The sequence below is a fragment of the Triturus cristatus genome, chromosome 3_2 (genome assembly GCF_964204655.1).
Source record: "Triturus cristatus chromosome 3_2, aTriCri1.1, whole genome shotgun sequence".
NCBI classification, from domain to species: Eukaryota; Metazoa; Chordata; class Amphibia; order Caudata; family Salamandridae; genus Triturus; species Triturus cristatus.
This window is the reverse complement of record NC_140584.1, coordinates 297,991,455-298,011,525: the sequence shown is the minus strand read 5'-3', so window position 1 is coordinate 298,011,525 and position 20,071 is coordinate 297,991,455. Positions and strand designations below refer to the sequence as shown.

The 20,071-nt window shown below is 47.4% G+C and overlaps 1 protein-coding gene across 5 annotated transcripts in view; it reads left to right on the top strand.

Annotated features, from left to right (window-relative positions):
* Positions 1-14,627, top strand: part of PHACTR4 (phosphatase and actin regulator 4) — a 464,595-nt gene extending 449,968 nt beyond the window's left edge. For all 5 annotated transcript variants that reach the window (XM_085647671.1, XM_085647667.1, XM_085647669.1 and 2 more), the window contains one exon: positions 10,233-14,627. In XM_085647671.1, the coding sequence (XP_085503797.1) occupies positions 10,233-10,248 (16 nt within the window). In that variant the 3' untranslated portion in view covers positions 10,249-14,627. The remainder of the gene's footprint in view (positions 1-10,232) is intronic.
* Positions 14,628-20,071: the final 5,444 nt, after the last annotated feature.

Below are 20,071 nucleotides of genomic sequence, written 5' to 3'. Positions count from 1 at the left end.
ATCATTGCGATCACTTCAGCTCGTTGCATGAGTGAAATCCTTCTATCAGTTCATCTGCCTTACACCACCTTTTTCCAGAGAAACTGGTGCAGAGGGCTCTGGAACTCTTATTACTGAAAGTCATTACTCCTTTCCATGTTGGTCAATCCTCGACTTTCCCAGCATTCTTCACACCGCCTCACCTTTCAAAAGAGGAGAAGAGGCTCCATCAGTTGGACGCCAAAAAAGCTTAAGCTTCCACATCAATCATACCAAGAACCATTGGTTGAACACTTTTTGTCGGGTTCCCTGGAGTGAAGAAAGGGAAGACTGCAGAAAAGGACTCTGTTGAGGTGGGTAATCCTTTGCATTAAGATATGCTATACATTTGCCAAAAAGCAGCCTCCGGAAGGTCGTCGAGCCTATTTTATATAGGCTGCCACTACTGAATTTGCATTCAGAGTGCCTGTCCTCAACTTCTGTCAGGCCATGATATGGGATTTGGTGCACCCTTTTATGAAGCACTACTGCCTTGACCACCCGGTCCGATGAGAAGTGCATTTCGCCCATTTAGTCTTGCAAGATTTTCTTAGCCCACTCCACAAACCCTAAACTTTTGGGAGGTACTGCTTTGGTATCTATTCTAAAGGTGAGGAATCTGTGATTAGAGGTATCCATCAGGAAAGCAAGTTAATTCCTTCAGCAACGCTCTCTCTGGTGGGTATGCTATCTAACTGCAGATTCCTCACTGCCCTCCCACAATCCTGTTCTGTGGAGTGGTCTCGTTTTACAATCTAAAAGGTCCCAAGTTAGAGGCCAGCTCACTGGTACTGACAAATGTTTTGTGTTCTGCTTCAGAGGGTGCAGAAAGTGTCCAGGAAGAGACTGGCGTCAGTGCAAGGGTGGCATTTCTGTGCAGCTCTTCTCAGTCATGTCTGGAGTAGAACAGAGACTGCGCAGTTGCACAGCACCTCCTAGTGGTGCGTGGAGGCACCTCTTTGAAAAGTTCTGAGTTTTGTCTCAAAATAATAGGTCTGTCAATTTAATTAAGTTGTGCAGGAATGCACCTCAGTGGAAGGGGGCATTAAGTCGATAGGGCCATGTGCGCTTGGTCAGCAGCAAAACACTGAGCACATTTTTCTTGTAGGGTTCAAGTTTTGAGGTAGAGAAGCGGTTCCATGGTCTGACCTTCCACATCCTCTGGAATACTAAAAATCTGTATGTTATTTTTCTGGTCTCTTCCTTCGATCTACTCAACTCTTTCCTCCAAGAACTTAGATAAAGATGCAAGTCAGGAGAGAAATGTGTGCATAGTAGTCTGCACCCTGTCTTCTTCTGTATGTTTACACGTTTCTGTAGCCCTCTCAACTGTCTTACGACTACCATGTTGCAGGAGTAACACATCAACTGGGATTTCCTCAATTTTTCCATCTAATGATGTCTTGGTGTCTTTTTATTGTATGCAAGATCGTTTTCATCGGAGCAGACATTTTGTTTGTGCTCAGTGCGTGAGGTGCCTCTGGAGCAGCAGCAGCACTACCCTTATCACGTATTGCTTTGGACAGTCGTTCAATCTTTGCTTGGGACTGGTATCACATTGTCTTTTTCCATGATTTATCCCAACTGAGCTCCTTTGGAATGCCTCGGAGTACTAGCATCTGCAATAGGTGAAACCCTGGATTGAAACATGCCAGAGCTGAGTCCCCTCTGGGGACCTAAGGATACAGTCTGTGGGGTGTTCATTTTATATCAGGCAGCTCCCACAACAATACCTTTTATTTCCTTTGTTTCAGGAATTGCTGCTAGCAGAGTATGTGGTAAGACCGGCAATGACTGTTGGGAGGCTTCTACCTTGCCCCTCCACCCATGCTGCACTGGTTCCCAGCACGGCTTGTCTTAATGCTGGACAAAGAATCCTGAGTCAATGGAAAGATCAATCAATATCGCATTCAAATGTGGACCTAGTATATATGCAGCCAATTTTAGGGCCTTTTCTTTACGCCCGCCACTCTCCTGCGTATGCCATCTCCAGGGGCCACTACAGAGCCCAAGTGACCCACCTCTCTTAGCCACAGTTCCCTCCATTTACTGCTGTCAATCTCAACCCATGGCTTTGCAGCCAGATGAATCAAAGAGCATCCTTCTTCTGCTCCAGCCTCTCAGTGTTGCACATGTGCCTGCTCCTTGAAGTTCGGGCATCTAGGTGAGGGTGCCGCTCCTTTAACGCCGCCATCCACTTTGTCAAATGTGGGTCAGACCACTCGCCTCCAAGTTGATCATCCCAGGCTCATTCGCATGCTGATGACCTCTAGGCGCAAGCAAGCAGGCCAATGCATTAACTGAACTACGCCATGGGCATAAACTGGTGCTTCAGGCTCACAGCCTTGCTACCTTCATGGAGGATTGACAAACAAGATGCTGTCTCTGTCGGTATTCTTACAGATTGTGGGGATTCTGGCAGAGATGTATACCTATACGTCCGCCATCTTGGGTAGCAAGCCACGCCTGCCATGTGATCAGCATTACTGTAGGCTGCAAACAGGTTAAGGAGAATCAGGGCAGTCTCTTTATCCAGGGAGAGGGAAAGCTCTTTTTTCATATTGCTGAGTGTAATTTTGGTGGTCCTTTCAGGTTAGAATCAAGATTATTATTAATCATAGTCTGAGGTCTAATCACTTCTGAGTAACGGGAGGTTAGAGATAGGTTCATAATTGGCCAGTATTCCCACATCAGCCGCTGTTTTGATTTTCACAAGAGTGATGGTATGTTTTAGTGGTTTAGGAACACCTGGAGAGGGTAGATGCATCCATAAAATCATTTGTCGGCCACAATAGAGGGAAGAGTTGATGAACAGAGGGTGTGAAGCGCATTAGATGCTTTTGTTTTGAAGGCTTGGTTTAAAACCTCAGTGGTTTGCAAGGGTCTTAACAAGGTAAAGGCTAACTTTAGATCTGAAAGAAACACGTTAGTTAGATTCCTCACCTTAGAATATCCCCAGGTGTCAGGCTGGATCCGGAATTTGTTGTGTCAGCAATACCCCTTGCGCGTCGCTAGGCGTCGTCTGCGGCTCCGCGTTCGTCGTCGGCGTCGTGCGCCGGAATGACGTCGTACTTAGACGCCGCCCTCGCGTGCTGATGTCAGTTCTTCTTTTTTTCCGCGCCAGACAGCGCCAATCCGGGAAGAGCTTACCCCTTCGTCAATTTTTGACACAAAGTTTTTGACTCTTTTTGGTCTTTGTCGACTCGACTCTGGTGCCGGTAGGATGCCTGGATTTAAGGCCTGTGACGCCTGTCATCGCCGGATGTCAGTGACGGATCGCCGGTGCCTTTACTGCCTGTGGGCTGACCACGACGCGGAGTCGTGCCCCGACTGTCAGGCCTTGACCTCGAAGGCTAGGCGGGAGCGGTCCCGTAAGCTTCTTGAGCTTCGGCACTCTGCTCCGCGCCGCTCACGGTCCCGGTCCAGGAGGAGGTCCAAGGACCGGTCGCGGAGCCGCAGTCATCATCATCGCTCGTCGGGCTCGAAGTCTCTGGGTAAGTCGAAGCGATCCAAGAGGCGACACCGCTCTTCGGACTCCCCTCGCCGGTCGCGCGACTCGGCCGAGGGTCAGGGTGGTCCCACCCCCGCGGCTCCACCGGAGCCGCAGGAGCCGCGTCCGTCTCCATACCCACCGGTCCCTGGGACTGACGCGACTCCGGCGGAGGTCAGTGCCTTCCTCTCGGCCATGAGGGGCCTGGCTCGGCCGTCGACGCCTGCCTTCGGGCCCCGCGGGCTCGACTGGGCGACCTCGCGTGCCGGCGGCTCCGGCTCCGGTGCTGTCGACTTCGGTCCCGACGCTGCAGGTCCCCGAGAGATCCAGGCCTGGATCTCTGTCGGCGCCGGTCGACCTCACGATGCCTCCTCCACCGGTGCCGTCTCCGGACGACGCCGTTCCCCGGTTTAGTCCCTGTCCGGACCCGACGCCGGCACGGCGCCGCAACCGACGCCGATGGATGAAGGTTTCATCTACCGTCCGGCTCTGATCGTTCCTCCTGTTTATCAGGAATCGGATGACGGGGGCGACTGAGGGGTCTGAGGACCCTATGGCCCTCCAGAGTCAGCTTGCACAGGACTGGGCGGACGAACTGGGGGATGCCAGTGGTCTGGACACTTCGCCGGACGCTGGCTTCATCTCTCCTCCGACTGTGGCTTCGGAGGAAGGTGCAGCTTTTTCTGTGGTGCTGCGCAAGGCGGCCGAAGCCCTGGGGCTCGAGTTGCCTGCTGTGGCCGTGAGGACTAATATCCTCAGAGGTGCTTCAACCGCCAGCAAGCTCCACAGAGCCTCTGCTGCAGTTCAATGAGGCCCTCGTCGACGTTCTGCAGGGCACTTTGTCCAAGCCCTCCACAGTTCCCCCTGTGGATCGGAACGTGACCCGGCGCCACGGCCCTTCTCCGGGCGACCCCAGTTTCCTGTCCCAATACCCCACCCCGAGAGCCTGGTTATCCAGGCCTCCACTTCCCAATCCTCCTTCCCGGCCGCTCCTCCGGATCGGGAATCCAAGAGGCTGGAACAGTTCGGCAAGAAACTGTTCTCTTCCCTGAGTTTGGGCCTGCGGTCTTTGAACACCGCTTGCCTCTTGGACCGTTTCTCCCACTCTCTGTGGGATGCGGTGGAGGACGTGCTGCCACTGTGTCCGGTGGAGGCCCGGACACGTCTCTCCCAGGCACTTGCTGACAGGCGAGATGCAGCGCGACATGCCATACGGTGTGGACTTGACACCACGGACTCGCTGGGTAGGGCGATTTCCACCACAGTGGCGCTCCGGCGCCACGCCTGGCTGAGGTCCACGTCTTTTTCGGGGGATGTCCAGAGTACCCTCATGGATATGCCCTTTGATGGCGCTCGCCTTTTTGGTGAGAAGGCGGATAGTGCGCTGGCTCGTTTTAAGGACTCCCGGGCTACGGCCACGTCCTTGGGTCTCGGCCCCACGGCTGCACGCTTCCACCTTTCACCCCTTTCATGGCCAAGGAAGGGGCGCCTCCTCACGTTCGCCTAGCCACCGGCCGCAGAACCAACCTGCACGCGGACGTGGGTTCCGCCGTGGTGGTTCTAGAGGACAACGCGCCGGTCAGTCCACATCCACCCCGGCAGCATCCGCCTCAAAGCCTTCCTAGTCCGAGCTTTCAGGCCCATTCCATGCCAGTGGGCGGCAGAGTTCGCCATCACCTCCTCCACTGGCGCTCCATCACTTCGGACAGGTGGGTGCTGCAAATCGTCCGAAGGGGCTACTCCCTCCCCTTCGAGACGACCCCTCCAGCCATGCCACCGCATATCGCAGGATCACTTGAATTTTCTGCGGGAGGAAGTTACGGCCCTCTTGGCCAAAGAGGCCGTCGAGCGCGATCCTGGTCCAGAAGTAGGCCGTGGTTGCTATTCCCACTACTTTCTGGTTCCCAAGAAGGGCAAAGGGGGCCTACGCCCTATCTTGGACCTCAGGAGCGTCAACACCTTCCTCCGGAAGGAACGGTTCAAGATGCTAACTTTAGCTCAGGTTCTGGCTGCCCTCGACCCTGGAGACTGGATGGTAGCGTTGGACTTGCAGGATGCCTATTTTCACATCCCCGTCCTGCCGGCCCACCGGCGTTACCTGCGGTTCACGGTGGGTCAGGAGCATTTTCAGCTCACCGTGCTCCCCTTCGGCCTCACCAGTGCCCCTCGGGTGTTCACGAAAGTGATGGCGGTGGTCGCAGCTCATCTGCGCAGATCAGGGGTTCCAGTCTTCCCCTATCTCGACGACTGGCTGTTGAAGGCGGGCTCGCCCCAGCAAGTCGTCTCCCACCTCCAAACTACGCCGACCTCCTGCATTTGCTGGTTCTCCATCAACGTGCCGAAGTCACACCCGAGTCCCTCCCTTCGGCGCAGTTCCGGGCTTATCCTCCGGAACAGCGGGTCCGGGATATTCAGGCTCTGATTCCCATCTTTCGGCCTCTATCCTGGGTTTCGATCAGGTTGGTGCTGCGGCTTCTGGGGCTGATGGCCTCCTGCATCCTGTTGGTGCATTACGCCAGGTGGCGAATGAGGGCTCTGCAGTGGGACCTGAAGTTTCAGTGGGCCCAGCATCGAGGCAACCTGTCCGACCATGTCTTGATCTCGGAGGGCACTGCGAAACAGTTGTAGTGGTGGCTCACGGACCGCGATTGGGTCAGCGGCAGATGCCTCTCCCTACACCAACTGGAGCACGTAGTAGTGACGGATGCATCCCTCCTGGGATGGGGGGGCCACATGGGAGAGGCGGAGATCAGAGGACTCTGGTCTCCGGCGGAGTCTCACCTCCATATCAACCTTTTGGAGCTGAGAGCGATCCGGCTTGCACTGAAAGCCTTCCTTCCCTCTGTCCGGGGAAGTGTCGTGCAGGTGTTCACGGACAACACCACCGCCATGTGGTATTGCAACAAACCGGGCGGGGTGGGGTCGTGGACCCTTTGTCAGGAGGCTCTGCGCCTCTGGACATGGCTGGAACACCAGGGCATCACCCTGGTGGTTCAACATCTGGCGGGCTCTCTGAACGGCAGAGCAGACTAACTCAGCCGCCGGTGCATGATGGATCACGAATGGCGTCTGAACTCGGACGTGGCGCAAGGTCTCTTTCTGCAGTGGGGAGAGCCTTGGTTAGATCTATTCGCCACCGAAGAGAACGCGCAATGTCAGCAGTTCTGCGCGTTGGAATTTCCAAGGCAGCACTCGCTCGGAGACGCTTTTCGTCGCGAGTGGATTTGCGGTCTGTTGTACGCCTTTCCGCCTATACCACTTCTGCCCAGAGTGCTGAAGAAGATCAGGCGCGACCGGGCCCAAGTTACCTTAGTGGCGCCGGATTGGGCACGAAGGTTCTGAGCTACTCAGTATGTCAATCGATCCTCCGATACGACTGCCTCTTCAGGAGGACCTTCTGTCGCAGCAGCAGGGGACGGTCCTCCACCCGAACCTGTCCAGCCTCCACCTCCATGCGTGGAGATTGAGCGGCGGCAGTTGATGCCATTTGACTTGCCTCCTGAAGTCTGTGATGTCATTCTGGCAGCCAGGCGTCCCTCCACAAAGACTGTATACGCCTGCCGGTGGAACAAATTTGTGGCATGGTGCACAGCAAAGGCTGTGGATCCTCTTTCTGAGGTTATACTCTTTCTTCTTTCTTTGGCCCAGCAGGGCTCTGCTCTGGGCACCTTGAAAGGTTATCTTGCTGCAATCTCTGCTTTCTTACGGCTTCCTGATCAGCCTTCTCTCCAAGTCCCCTGTTGTTTCACGTTTTCTCAAAGGCATTACTCACATGTTTCCTCCTGTCCCCTTCGTAATGCCTCAGTGGGACTTGAATCTTATTCTGACCTTTCTGATGTGCGCTCATTTTGAGCCTCTTCACAATTGTCCCATTCGTCTTCTGACCCTGAAGACTGCTTTCCTGGTAGCTATCACCTCGGCTCGACGGGTGAGTGAGCTCCAGGCTCTGTCATCTGTCATTTATTTCTGTTCATCCGGACAAGGTTGTCCTCCGGCCTCGTCCTTCTTTTCTACCGAAAGTGGTGACTCCATTTCATCTCGGGCAATCTGTCACGTTGCCCACCTTCTTTCCGCATCCTTCAAAAGAGGAAGAAAGGCTCCGCCGTCTGGACCCAAAACGGGTGCTGTCCTTTTATTTGGACCGCACCAAACAGTTCCGGGTGGACGACCAACTTTTTGTTGGATACGTAGGAGCTAAGAAGGGGAAGGCGGTACACAAACGGACCATCTCGCGGTGGGTCGTGTTGTGTATTAAAATTTGGTACTCCTTGGCAAAAAAGGACCCTCCTGTTGTTTTGAGGGCCCATTCCACCCGGGCCACAGCGGCTACTACTGCCCTGGGCCGGGGAGTTCCCTTGCGGGACATCTGTCAGGCGGCGACGTGGGCTTCACTGCACACGTTTGCCAAGCACTATTGCCTGGACAGCCAAGTCCGGAGAGACGGCTTCTTTGGCCGTTCTGTTCTCCAGGACTTTCTGGTGTGATCTTGGTTCGCAGACCCACCACCGGGGTTGGTATTGCTGGGGTATCTATTCTAAGGTGAGGAATGTAACGAACGTGTTTCTTTCAGATGAACAAGTTACTTACCTTCGGTAACGATGTATCTGTAAGAAACATTAGTTAGTTAGATTCCTCACCGACCCACCCATCCTCCCCGTTCTGCGAACTGACATCTAGGGTTAAGGCTATCCTTTTCTGGGCCCTAGTGTCGGTCTCTTGCATGGCTCTGCGTTCTTGGCGCGCAAAGCTATGTACAAGAACTAACGTCCGCGCGCAAGGGCGGCCTCTAAGTACTCCGACGTCATTCCGGCGCACGACGCCGACGACGGACGTGGAGCCGCAGACAACGCCTAGCGACGCGCAAGGGGTATTGCTGACGAAAAATCTTTCCGGATCCAGCCTGACGCCTGGGGATATTCTAAGGTGAGGAATCTAACTAACTAATATTTCTTACAGATACATCGTTACCGAAGGTAAGTAACTTGTTCGTTAAGGGCATTAATGATAGACTCTCTGATTTTGGTCATTTTCCATTCAAAGGTATTGCCAGTCTTGCTATGATGTGCATAGCTGGCATTTTAAGGTGTGTAAGAGTTGATCAGATTGTAATAGATGCTAAAGAGTTTTGATTGTCCTCTGCTACTTTCAACACTCTGGACTGCCTAGATTATTCATTTCTTTTTTTTACAGCATTGAGTAAAGTTTTGCCTGGTGGTATTAGGCAGCTCCTGAATAAACAATCTTTAGAAGCAATTTGATTATTGAAACATCCTTTGCACCGGTGATGTGTGCAGTGGGATACATGTCCTAGTTTTATTCATTAATATACTGCCCACTGTGTGACATCTGAGAGCCACAGCTGTATGGCACTGTATATATTATGATGAGACACCAGTCTCTAAGAAAATGGGAATCTGCTTTTAGACCACATCACAATAATCTACAGTCGGTGAACAGTCATCTGTTCTAGGATCACCAAGGGCTTGCAACACGAAAAAGACTCCCATCTTATTCTAGACAGTGATATCTTGAAAGTTGTAAAAATGCAGAGGCTAAATAATGCAAATATCTCAAATCCATGCAGCACTCATGTCATGGTTCGAGTTAGAGCATGAAACACATTTTTCATGATTAGAAAAATCAGTTACTGTTTGTTCTTGTAAAAAAGGATTGTCAGGAAACTTCTGGTAGGTGGTTCTGAGTAGTACCGCATTTTAGTAAATGCTGCTGACACTTTACATCACAAGAAATCAGTGTTGAGAAACTTAACACTGGCTCCCAGCGGTGGAATGGTGCCCATTTATAAATCATTGGATGTAGCTCCCCAATGGCTTAGATTCATGATGTACTCTTTTATCCTCCACTATATCTCCGAAATGTCCCACATCTAACATGGTGTTTGTGTCCTGTTCTATTGTGTGTTCACGGGAGGTACCACAAGTCACCGTGAAACCGAAACGTTTCTTCAAAGAGCCAACTCTAGGTGACAGGAGTGTGCTTAGCATGTAAATCTACAGCACTGCAGGCTGATAACCGATCCTTACAGGTAAGTACATTTTCCTTACTGTAAAATAGCCTGCAAATCGACTAATAATGGGTCTAATGCAATATAATGAGACTGATGCCCATATAAAGAAGCATTAGGGCTCTAGTTTACAACCTATGCTTCATTTCACTTCCTTTCCCTAAGATCTGGTTCAGCTCTTAATTTTGCTTCTACCACTACCCAGAGACCTTGAAATATTATAACAAAAGCCTAAAATTAAATAAGATTGACTAATTAGGGTTTCCCGTTTCTTCAGGTCTGTTTTTACAGTTTACGTTGACGTAACCAACATCCTTGGCATTTCAGATCTGCCTCTACCAATGACCTCTGTAAAGTAGCCTTATGGGCTCCTATACTTCATGCATTAACTCCATTAAACTTTGTCACCAGCACCTCTTACATCAACATGACTAACCATCCATTCCCTTGTATCCTTGGCAGTTATCTCCTTTTGGTTGGTAAATCTAAAAAGAACCAACACTTCCCAGCTGAGTGATGCAGGTGAAAGAGCTTTATTGCTTGCTGTACATGATCTCGAGCCTGTTTTCAGAGCTGTGTTATAGGTTCATCCATGGACATTCCATTCACTGTAGAGTCACCAAGACTTCATACAAATATATCTTTTGTTTTCCCAGGGAATTACTTGTTCTAACTATTTTTTTTTCTTCTCCTCCTTAGGTTCCATCGGCCCTGATCAGAGTCTAAGCGAGGGGAAAGTCAGCACTAGTCCAGTTCATTGGTTCATGAGTAGTCAACCATTGAGAAGCACAGAGCCTCACTTATGCCCATCGGGCTGCTCTGCATCATGGAAGGGGGAGGGTTCAACCTCCCAGCAGGATACTCAAGAATACCCCCGCCATGCTGCATGCCTTTCTACCATGGGCAGAAAACGACATTACCTCACAGGCTCATTACCCTCCAGTACTCCAATCTAACCTGGCTCCTACATTCGCTCTCTACAGCCCCCCAAACTCTTCTCCTGATCTACAGAACACTAAACTGTTGAGAGGAGAGACGGAAGCACCTTTGCTCTATGCTTCAAAATCCAGTGGATATGGGATCACAACTGCATGAATGGCGTTAGAGGGGGACATGCACTGGAAAGACTGGCCCCTGGAAATTGCCTTCAGCTGAATAACTGGTCGTAACTGTAAAGGGTTTGATTGAACTGCACCCACCTTCCTAAATGTACTTCTAGTAAGATTGTGAATCACTACTGAGTGCTGCATTGTCTTCCTTGTGGAGATCAACTCTTTTTCCTTTTAATGACTTTACAAGGCTCTCTATTGGTCATGTAGAGCTCGAGTTGGAACTGGCCCGTCGTGGCCCAAATTAACATATCCTAACCACATGCTAATGGGAATAGGTCTGGAAATTTTGCGTGTTCTTCTTTCCCAGCCGCATGCTGTAACCTTCCCAGGCCAAGCCTCGTACACTATGTGCAAATATTTTTGCAAGTGCTCTTTGGAGGGAGTAATCAGAAAAATGTATCAGGGAGAAATTTTACTTTACTCAATGAGGAGTGTACAGGGGGTAGGACATACAGATTTTCCTGGACTAGTTCTTAAACCTCTAGAATCCCCATGCCCCCACCAATCTCTTCCCCTCATGTGACCTGCTCTCCTCAACTAGCAGGCATGTGCTTTTTTTAGTACCCATCAAAACAGATGAGCTATTGCCAACCGCTGAAACAAGTCCACTGCCAGGCAAAACTCTGTTCTGGTTTGGAGCAACAGGGGGAGAGTTGCGTTAGTGAGTTCTACTACGCTTCATGAAGATCAGTTGCATATCCCACCAATCTGGAGCTTAAGCAAATTCACAAACGATGTTGGAATATAATGTGACCAGGCATTAGTGCACACAGCTGCTCATATCGGGGCAGAGGATGTAAGGGCTGTAACTATGATGAATTTAGAAGAATATCATGGGCTAATCAAAATTTGCTGATTCTTCAGCTATTTCCCAAAGGATTTCTTCCTGCTGAAAGATGGAATGTTACTTGAGTAATTAACTCATGGTTTTGGGGAAGGAAAAGTAAGGACATTTTAATGAGGGTACTTCTGACTAACAAGATAAGGAACTAGGAAAACTGTGCCTTCATTTTCTTATTTTGTTTAAATCCGAGGACCATGGCTGTCCTGACTGAGGACTAGAAAATGTTTTTCTTTTTTTGTTTGTGGGTGGAGGGACGGAGGACGTGTCTGTAGAGGACAAGGGGTAATAGGAGGATTCCTCCTTCAAAGATGCTGCTGATTTTAGTTTGATTTTTAAATCTCTTTTAATCTGAGCTTCCACCCACTCTCCCTCTCTCTACTGTATTTCTTACACATTCCAAATGCCTTCCATGGATCAAAATTATGAGCATCGCATATCAAAGATGTCAGGGTGCTATGGGGGGCCGTGGAGGAGTTGACTTGAAGGCTGAAAGCTTCGAATTCCCTTTTTCACAAAGCTCACAACCGTCTTTTTTTCAAGTCCATTTCTTCCTTCTGGGTGCAGAATTTATACAGGGCTCCTTTCTCAGTGAAGAGTTTGAGTTCCATGTGCCATTAAAATCTTTACATGAGTCTATATTGGCCGTGTAAGGATTCCAGGACAATACTGTTATAGGCAACAGTTTTCAGGAAGCTTTTTGGTCTGGAGGATTTCCGGAGATATCCAACGACCGCAGTGTTTCCATGAGTCTCATATGAATTAATGTAGGGTTTCCTGGTCTCCCTTAAGGCAATGAAGGGTTTCCATGTGCCTCTGGTGTATGGAGGGTATCCAAAAGTCCTCAATAATAGTGGCGGGTCTCCATGAGTGTCTTGTGGTAGAGGAGCATTTCCATGAGTCTTTTGATAGCAGATGGTATTCACGACTTTCCTATGGCAAAGGACGTCTTCAATGAATGGGTGCTTTGCCGGATTGTTCTGTGCCAGTAGATGGTTTCCGGGACTCACCTGTAACCAATATTTCCAGGGCTGCCCTTTGCCAATAGAAGTATTCAAGTCATTTAGCACCGTGGAGTTTCCTCCGTTATGAGGAGACTGTTCCAGGAATGAGCAATTTCTAGAAGTTTCTGCATTACAGCATGCCTTTACATCTGCCCTACAATCACAGAAAGGTAAACTGCCCTTCTCTTATGTTGGGCACTATTTGCTTGGATTGCTTAGTAAAATCATTGCCATTTTTGAGTTCAGCTGCAATACAATAATTTGCTCCAGAAGGTAAAGGATCAAGAGCCTAGCTTCCTGCAGTATTCTGCCAAAATGTTTGCTGCTTAGAGAGTTTATCGTGCTGGCATGCTTTGCTCATTAAGGACAATACTGGCCCTAAATAAGTTCCATACAGACTCACCAAGTGGCATTCTTTGCGGTGACTGTTTTGCATAGTTTCAGAAGCATGTACAAGCATGTCAGACAAGGAAAATCTGGCTAGTTTAGTGGGTTGATCTGACTTGACCACTGCAGAATCGCAGCTTTCACCTCTGAGATGGCTGACTAAATTGGTCTGATGCCATTCTGGATAGATATTATTGGTGTCTATGGTCTGTCAGGTTAGGTTTAATTGAGTATTTCTAAATTAGCCCATTTTTGTCTCAGCAGGGTGCATTTCCATGCATCACACTTCTGCCACCTCTTACACAAGAGAGCCACAGTGTGAAGATGTAAATGAAGTACTGTCTTTACGGTTTCTTACTATATCCTTCAGAAATCACCCATCCTCAGTGGGGTTAGGTGTGTTTTAATATTATATTCCAGATTCCTCCTGTGCTCTCAGGCTAAATAAGTGTTTTGTGATTGTTTTGCTGTGGTCTATCCAATCCCACGAATTACCCTTGACAGAGATGTCCTTGAAATGTTAATATGTCTGACTCCTTAAGTGTGGGAATTGGCCTGTGTAGAATGTTCAAGGTACTTGGAAGCCCAGATTATTAAGGGAGCTCAGTTCTCCAAGTTTGCAATGAACGTGCCTTTGATATTGAACCAAGCTTGATGCCAGACTGATTGTCCATTCATTTTGGCCATGCTCTGATTGATTTTTACTATTTTCTTCTATTCTTTTTGACTGTTAAGTCTTATGTCACCGCATTGCCTTGTAATAGCCTGACTCTGCACTAACCTGAATTCTCTAAATTTGCCTCGGATTGCTTGCCAAGTCTAAACATTTGTAACTGGGGAACATCTGTCCCAGGCCTTGACCTCCGTCTTCCATGGATGGCCCAGTGCTGTTGACTGATGGTCTCCCATAGAACATTCCATCCTTATAGACTCTTGACCTCTCCCATGGGGAAAAAACGCAAAGTACTTTTCATGCTTGCTATGGGTGTTTTTAACACTTAAGGACACACAGTTGAACTTTAAAATCATGCAAGTAAACTTTTGTGGCTCTTCAGAATGGATCTTTGCTTGGCCCTTGAGGCTTAAATAGTCTCGGGAATGCAGGTTGCTGTATTTCTGTCTGTCTGTGTATGTGTCTGTGTGTATGAGCATAAGCAAGCAAAGGGCATTTTATATTTACCACCTAATGTTTTGGGTGAAGCACCCATTTTGACATCCCTGTATTTGTTTGGAGCAAACGTCCCTCAAGTATTCCCCCCCACACCCCCCCTCCAGAGACAGTATCCCCTATCATTTCCACCTCATTATAAAACATCCCCACGGCATGGGAATGGAGCTTCCATTGATCCAAGATGCAGCTGTTTCAGTCTCTATTGTCTGCTCAGTGGGTTGACCACTGGTTTGTCCCTTACCCTCTTTTAATGATGTGTTCCATAGTGAAAACATGGTGATTGATTTCTTCCACATCACTATTTTAATCATTTGAAGGTATCCTCAGACATTGAGACTTGACATCTTCACATGGGCATTTCCAAACCAATCATCCAGACAAGAAAAAACATTTTCTTTTTGTATTTGTTTCTATTTTTTTTTTTTTTCTTGCACTCAAAGTTGTACAATTGACAGCATTCTTAAAGTCTCACTGCTGTACAGACTCCCTGACACCATAAAAATCATTGTATTGTATATCTGATTTCATATCTGCTAAAATTAATTATTAAATAAACTTATTTTAGGATTTTTTTTAAAACAATGTGTGCTTCATTAGTTTGTGTATGTCCAGAGTTCAATTTTACAGCATTATGAGTTGTGGATGCTTTCTCATCCAGGCTTTCAAGTACTAGAATTAGCTTCCAGGAACTATTAGATTTATCTTGTGAATGATTTATACCAGTATGTGGGTAGTAGGAACCTAACCATCTGATCATGAAACCTCTATCCCAAGCAAGCGACTGACAGTGACAGAAGGTTCTAGCTTCAGATCAGCGTTGGGGCAGTGTAGGGCACAGAAAGTAGCCAAGAAGCAACCAAAAAAGCAACCAGTTCCTGCAAATAAATGAAACTGATGATTTTGCAGTGTGAAATCTCTTCTAGATTCACATGCTGTGCACTATTCCGCCATGTAGTGGCTAGATCGGGAAGTGTTCCCAGTCTATGAAGGTTTTTTACTTTTGGGCATCAGCATAGGGGAAGGTGGGTGCCATTTCATTTACAATTACATTGGCCATAAGCCCTCCGTCCGAGACTTGCATCTTAGATTATTTGTTCCCACTGTTGGGTTTAGAGGTGCGAGAGAAGAGCTCAATAAAAAACCAGAAAGAAGATGGGAGAAGCAGACTGCAAAATTAAAGAAGATATCCCAGTGGCGGATGATCAACGCCAATATGAGTTCAGGTTTTATCTAGATGGGTCTCTGACGCGTAAAATGTTTATTGAGAATGGTGCTCTCTCTAGGCTCTCTGATCTCATTTTGCAATATTGCAACGTCCTACAAGTTTTGTCCAACCTGAAGCGGAAATGTTACTGTAAACCACGGCAGATCCAAGTGCATGTTGTGCCTTCCAGGAACCTATAAGTCAGAGGATTGCAATGTGTGTTCATTTTCACCCCTAAAACATTGATCCATATAGAAAGAATACTTGGTAGGACCGACAGAACTAGCAAAACAAAAAAAGAAGAGCACCATCCACTCAGAAGATGGGGTTTTCAGAGGAAGAGGAAGGTGCAGAGAGAATACCATTCGAATTCTGACCTTGAAATTGTTACTTCAAAAAACATCAAGGCACAAGAATGGAAAATGTACTATCTATCATAAGAGAAAGTTTCAATTCTATTAAGGGCACAGAGGTGAGGATTATTCTGTACTTCACTTTTTATTATACAGCAGCCAAGTAAAACACAACCAAATACTTGATTTCCCATAACCCTTTGGGAAAGAGTCAAAAGTGAACGTTAAACCAGTGTACAAACAGCAGTCTGGGAGTCCTTGAAAGTCCTTTGTTGATGCAGCCCCCTCCTCTTTATTCCTGCGAACAAACTCCTGTTAAAACAATAACCTCTTCAGTCTAGTTTTTGACCAGTCCGATTGTAAATGAAAATAAACCGAATCCAAGAAATGACCATACCTGTAACCATATGACAGGTTATACGAAATACTGGGATCAGGTCAATCACTATCCATCAAACAGATACAGTGGAAATGCTACCAGAAGTAAAACACACTGATACCTACCATGACGAAGATCATCTCATCCCAGGGTGGGTTAACTCGATCTAATAACAGGTGGGCTAATCCTCACCCTGTGTCCTTAATAGAATGGAAACTTTCTGTTACGATAGCTGGGAAGTTTTTCATTCTATGTCTGGACTGGAGACGAGGATTATTCTGGTTTAAAGCTTCTCCACAACTAGTGATGCGATGTTCGGGACTGGCTTAAAGTAAAATCTCTTAAAGGTCGAATCTGAAGACCAGTCGACTGCATTGAGGATAACTTCCAGGTGGGCTCCCAAGAAGAAGGCCTTTGAGGCCATGGCTCCTCTATTGGAGTGAGCCCCAAACATTTTTGTGGTAATACCAAGTTTTTGCATTGCCCATCCAACCCATCTAGTGATGGTGGGTGAGGGGACCTCCCTGTATAGTTTCCGGATCGCAATCAAAAGATGTCTCTCACCATGGAGGCTGATAGCCATTGTCATAGCTTCATAACTTTTAATGCACCTCACTACACCCAACTTTAGGGAATCTGGAAAAGAAGGCTAAAAGACCACACGTGAATTCTATTTAGTACGTTGAAAAATGTGGAATGAAATCCCATTCGGGGTAAATACTCTACCCATAATGTCCAGTGCTCTAACATCCAAAACCCTTTGACAGGATATCAGGAATAATAGCATAGCCAGTTTGGCCAATAACTTCTTCCTTGATAGATATTTATTAGCCTGCCATGACTAGAAAAGGTTTAGTTCCTTGTTGACGTCCCTAAGTGTTGAATACTGCGGTTCTGGAGGAAGCGAGAGGCAAATGCCACGCATAAGTTTCCCCACCAAGGAGTGTTCCTCCACCAGATGATCACCCACCGGTGTATGACCCGCCGATATCACTGATCTGAAAGTAATAAATCTATAGGCCATAACATTGTTGATGTTCACTCTAAATGGACCAAAGTCCCACCTGATTCCAGCACAGAGGCTTCCATTGAATGGGGCAGCCCTGGACACAGTGGAGTTCAGAGCTTTTCCTCACAGGAATGAGTCAAGGACATTCGGCTACCATCGCAATGTTTTTGGATTGATTCTGAATCGTGGTCAGAGCAACTCTGATGCTTCTCAGCCTCATCAACTATGTCATGTGTGCTCAGCAATGGAACTTAAGGTTCTAGTGGGCCATGCATCAAGGCAACCTTCTTGACATTATCTAGACCTCAGAGGAGATGGCCCGAGATTTGCAGTGGTGGCTGCTTAAAAACAATTGGTTCTGCAGCAGTCTCCCCCCTCGCCAACCGAGAGCTAATGACAGTGATGCCTGCCCCTCTCGGCTGGAGACGTCATCTGGGTGAGGTGGAGATCAGAGAACTCTGGTCTCCCGGCAGAGAGGCGGGTACATTTAAATCTGTTGAAGCTGCGCTCTATTGGTCTGGCTCTGAAAGTATTCCTGCCATCTATCAAGGGGAGGCTGGTACAGGTTCAAATGGACAACTCCTCTGCCATGTGGTCAGAGTAGGGTTCTGGCTTCTGTGCTAGGAGGCTTTGCATTTTTGAGGTGGATGGAGTACCAGGGCATCTTCTTCATCCCAAACTCCTGTGCAGGGTCCCAGAATGGCGAAGCAGATCAACTGAGCAGTAGTTGTCTCGCAGATTATCAGTGACACCCGCATCCCGAGATGGCACATGATATCTTCCTACAGTGGGGAGAACCTTGTCTACATCTTTTTGCCAGCACTGAGAATGTGCAGTGCCAACTATTTTGTACGTTGGAGTTTCTAAAAGAATACTTGGTAGGAGATGCATTATTGCTGGAATGGAACATGGGACTTCTGTACGCCTTCCCCCACCTCTGCTTCTCCTGCCCTGAGTTCTGAAGAATATCAAGAACTGGGCCCAAGCCATCGTCGTGGCTCTGAATTGGACTTGGAGAATGTGGTACCTGGAACTTTGGGGTTTCAGCAGCTGTTGTCCGATCAGACTTCCAATTCTCGAGGGCCTGCTGTCTCAGCAAGAGGTAGGCTTCTTCATCCCAATGTTTGTATACTTGTGATTGAACAGCAGGAATTGACTGTTTTTGATTTGGTGTCTGAAGTGGTGGAAGTCCTCATTCTTGCCTTCTGGAGCTCTTCAACAAAATCAATTTATGCTGGGCACTGGGACAAATTTTTAACGTGGAGTCGCGTTCGCAACACTAACACTTTACAGGTGAAGCTGTCATACATCCTTTTATTTATTTTGTCTGTAGCCCAGCAAGGCCTTACAGTGGGCACAATAAAAGGTTATTTGTTGTCTATTTCACCCTACGTTTGCCAGCTAACCATCCTAGTTAAAGTCACCTGCTGTGATGGAGTTTATAAAAGGTTGGATATTCTTGTTTCCTCCCGAGCTGTTTGGGATGTGCCAGTGGCAGCTTAACCTGGTCTTGACATTCCTTATGTAGAAGTCCTTCGAGCTGATGCATAGCAATCTGCTCGATGCGTCTCCTGACCTTGAAAAGTGTCTTTCTCATTGCGATTGTCTGCTTTTCTCATGAGTGAACTTCAGCCACTTACAGTGCAACCCCTCAACACTATCATTTTCCAAGAGAAGCTTGTGCTGTAGACTTCGGCGGCCTTTCTACCAAAAGTAATGAATCCCTTCCACATTGGTCAGTCCATTACTCTTCCTTCATTTGTTTTTCTCTCCCTTACCCTTCAAAAGAGGAGCAGAAGCCATTGATTGGATTCCAAGAAGAATTGACATTTTTATTTTGATATACCAAGTACCACTGAGGGCACAGTTGTCTTTTTGTGGGGTCATCTGGAGCAAAGAAATGGGAGGCGGGGTACAATATGTTATCGAGTTGGATAGCTCTCTGCTTTAAAATGTGCTATGCACTGGCTAGGAAGCATCCTCCAAAAGGTCTGAGGGCCATTCCACTAGGGATAAGGCATCACTATGTAAGCCCATCTAGTGCCTGTACTTGATGTCTGCTAAGTTGTGTGGGCTCTTATGCTTTTCTTCCAAAGTCTACTCAAATTAAATTATTCTTTTTTAAAACTTTTTATTGTTTTGAGACATAGCAGTGGAGCACATAAACGCCCTTGCACATACAATAGATTACGTACATTATCAATCACTTTATCCCAAAAGACACATTTTGAATTCACAACTTTCCCTTTAATTTTTGGCTTCCTCCGGAATGGCAGTGAGGTATGTCACTCACTTTACATATGACCACCCTTCCCACTACAGCATTCTACGGTGTTTTTTCTATGGAGCCCAAATGTTCCCTACTTTTTTGGACATCTTCACACCTCATATATATACTTTCTGACATCATAGTCCAGTTCCTATCCTTTTTCCAGGTGTTGATCTTTTGGTGCCTTCACTGCTCCTCATTTTCTGTCACATTTTGCCACCATAAGACCCAGCCTGTAGAAAGCTGCCTTTGTCACTGTAGTGTCTCCTCTCCCAGATATCCAGTATGAAGGGTTTGGAAGCTCCTGTAAATCCCATAAGGCTGGACAAGCATAACATTATCATTCTTTAGTGCTCATTTGTGGGACTGGGGCCCTTGTGTAAGTCCAAAGAATGATGATCCCAGAGATAAGTAAAGTCAAATTGCTTACACCAAACAAGATTCACAACCATGAAGGTTTATTTAAAATTTAGATTCATTACAGAAGGCAAGCATTATTAGTACAAATCATTATACAAATCATTCTCAAAATACAAATAAATGAGAATTAGCATAGGTCAATAGTGTGCCCTATTCTAGTTAATAGCCAGAAGTATATACGCTTTAGCAGAAGGCAAATAATGAATCAAAGAGCAAATTGTCATAGAGCCTGCTCAGTTTTAAAGGCAAGGAAAATCTTTAAGCTCTATTGAGTATTGAGTAAATAAGAAGACTGACCTGGAGTTTGCCTTCAAAGACAGCGAGGGAAAGTTACCAACAATCCACAAAAACACATTAAACCCACCCTTCAGATCCATAGTATCAACCTG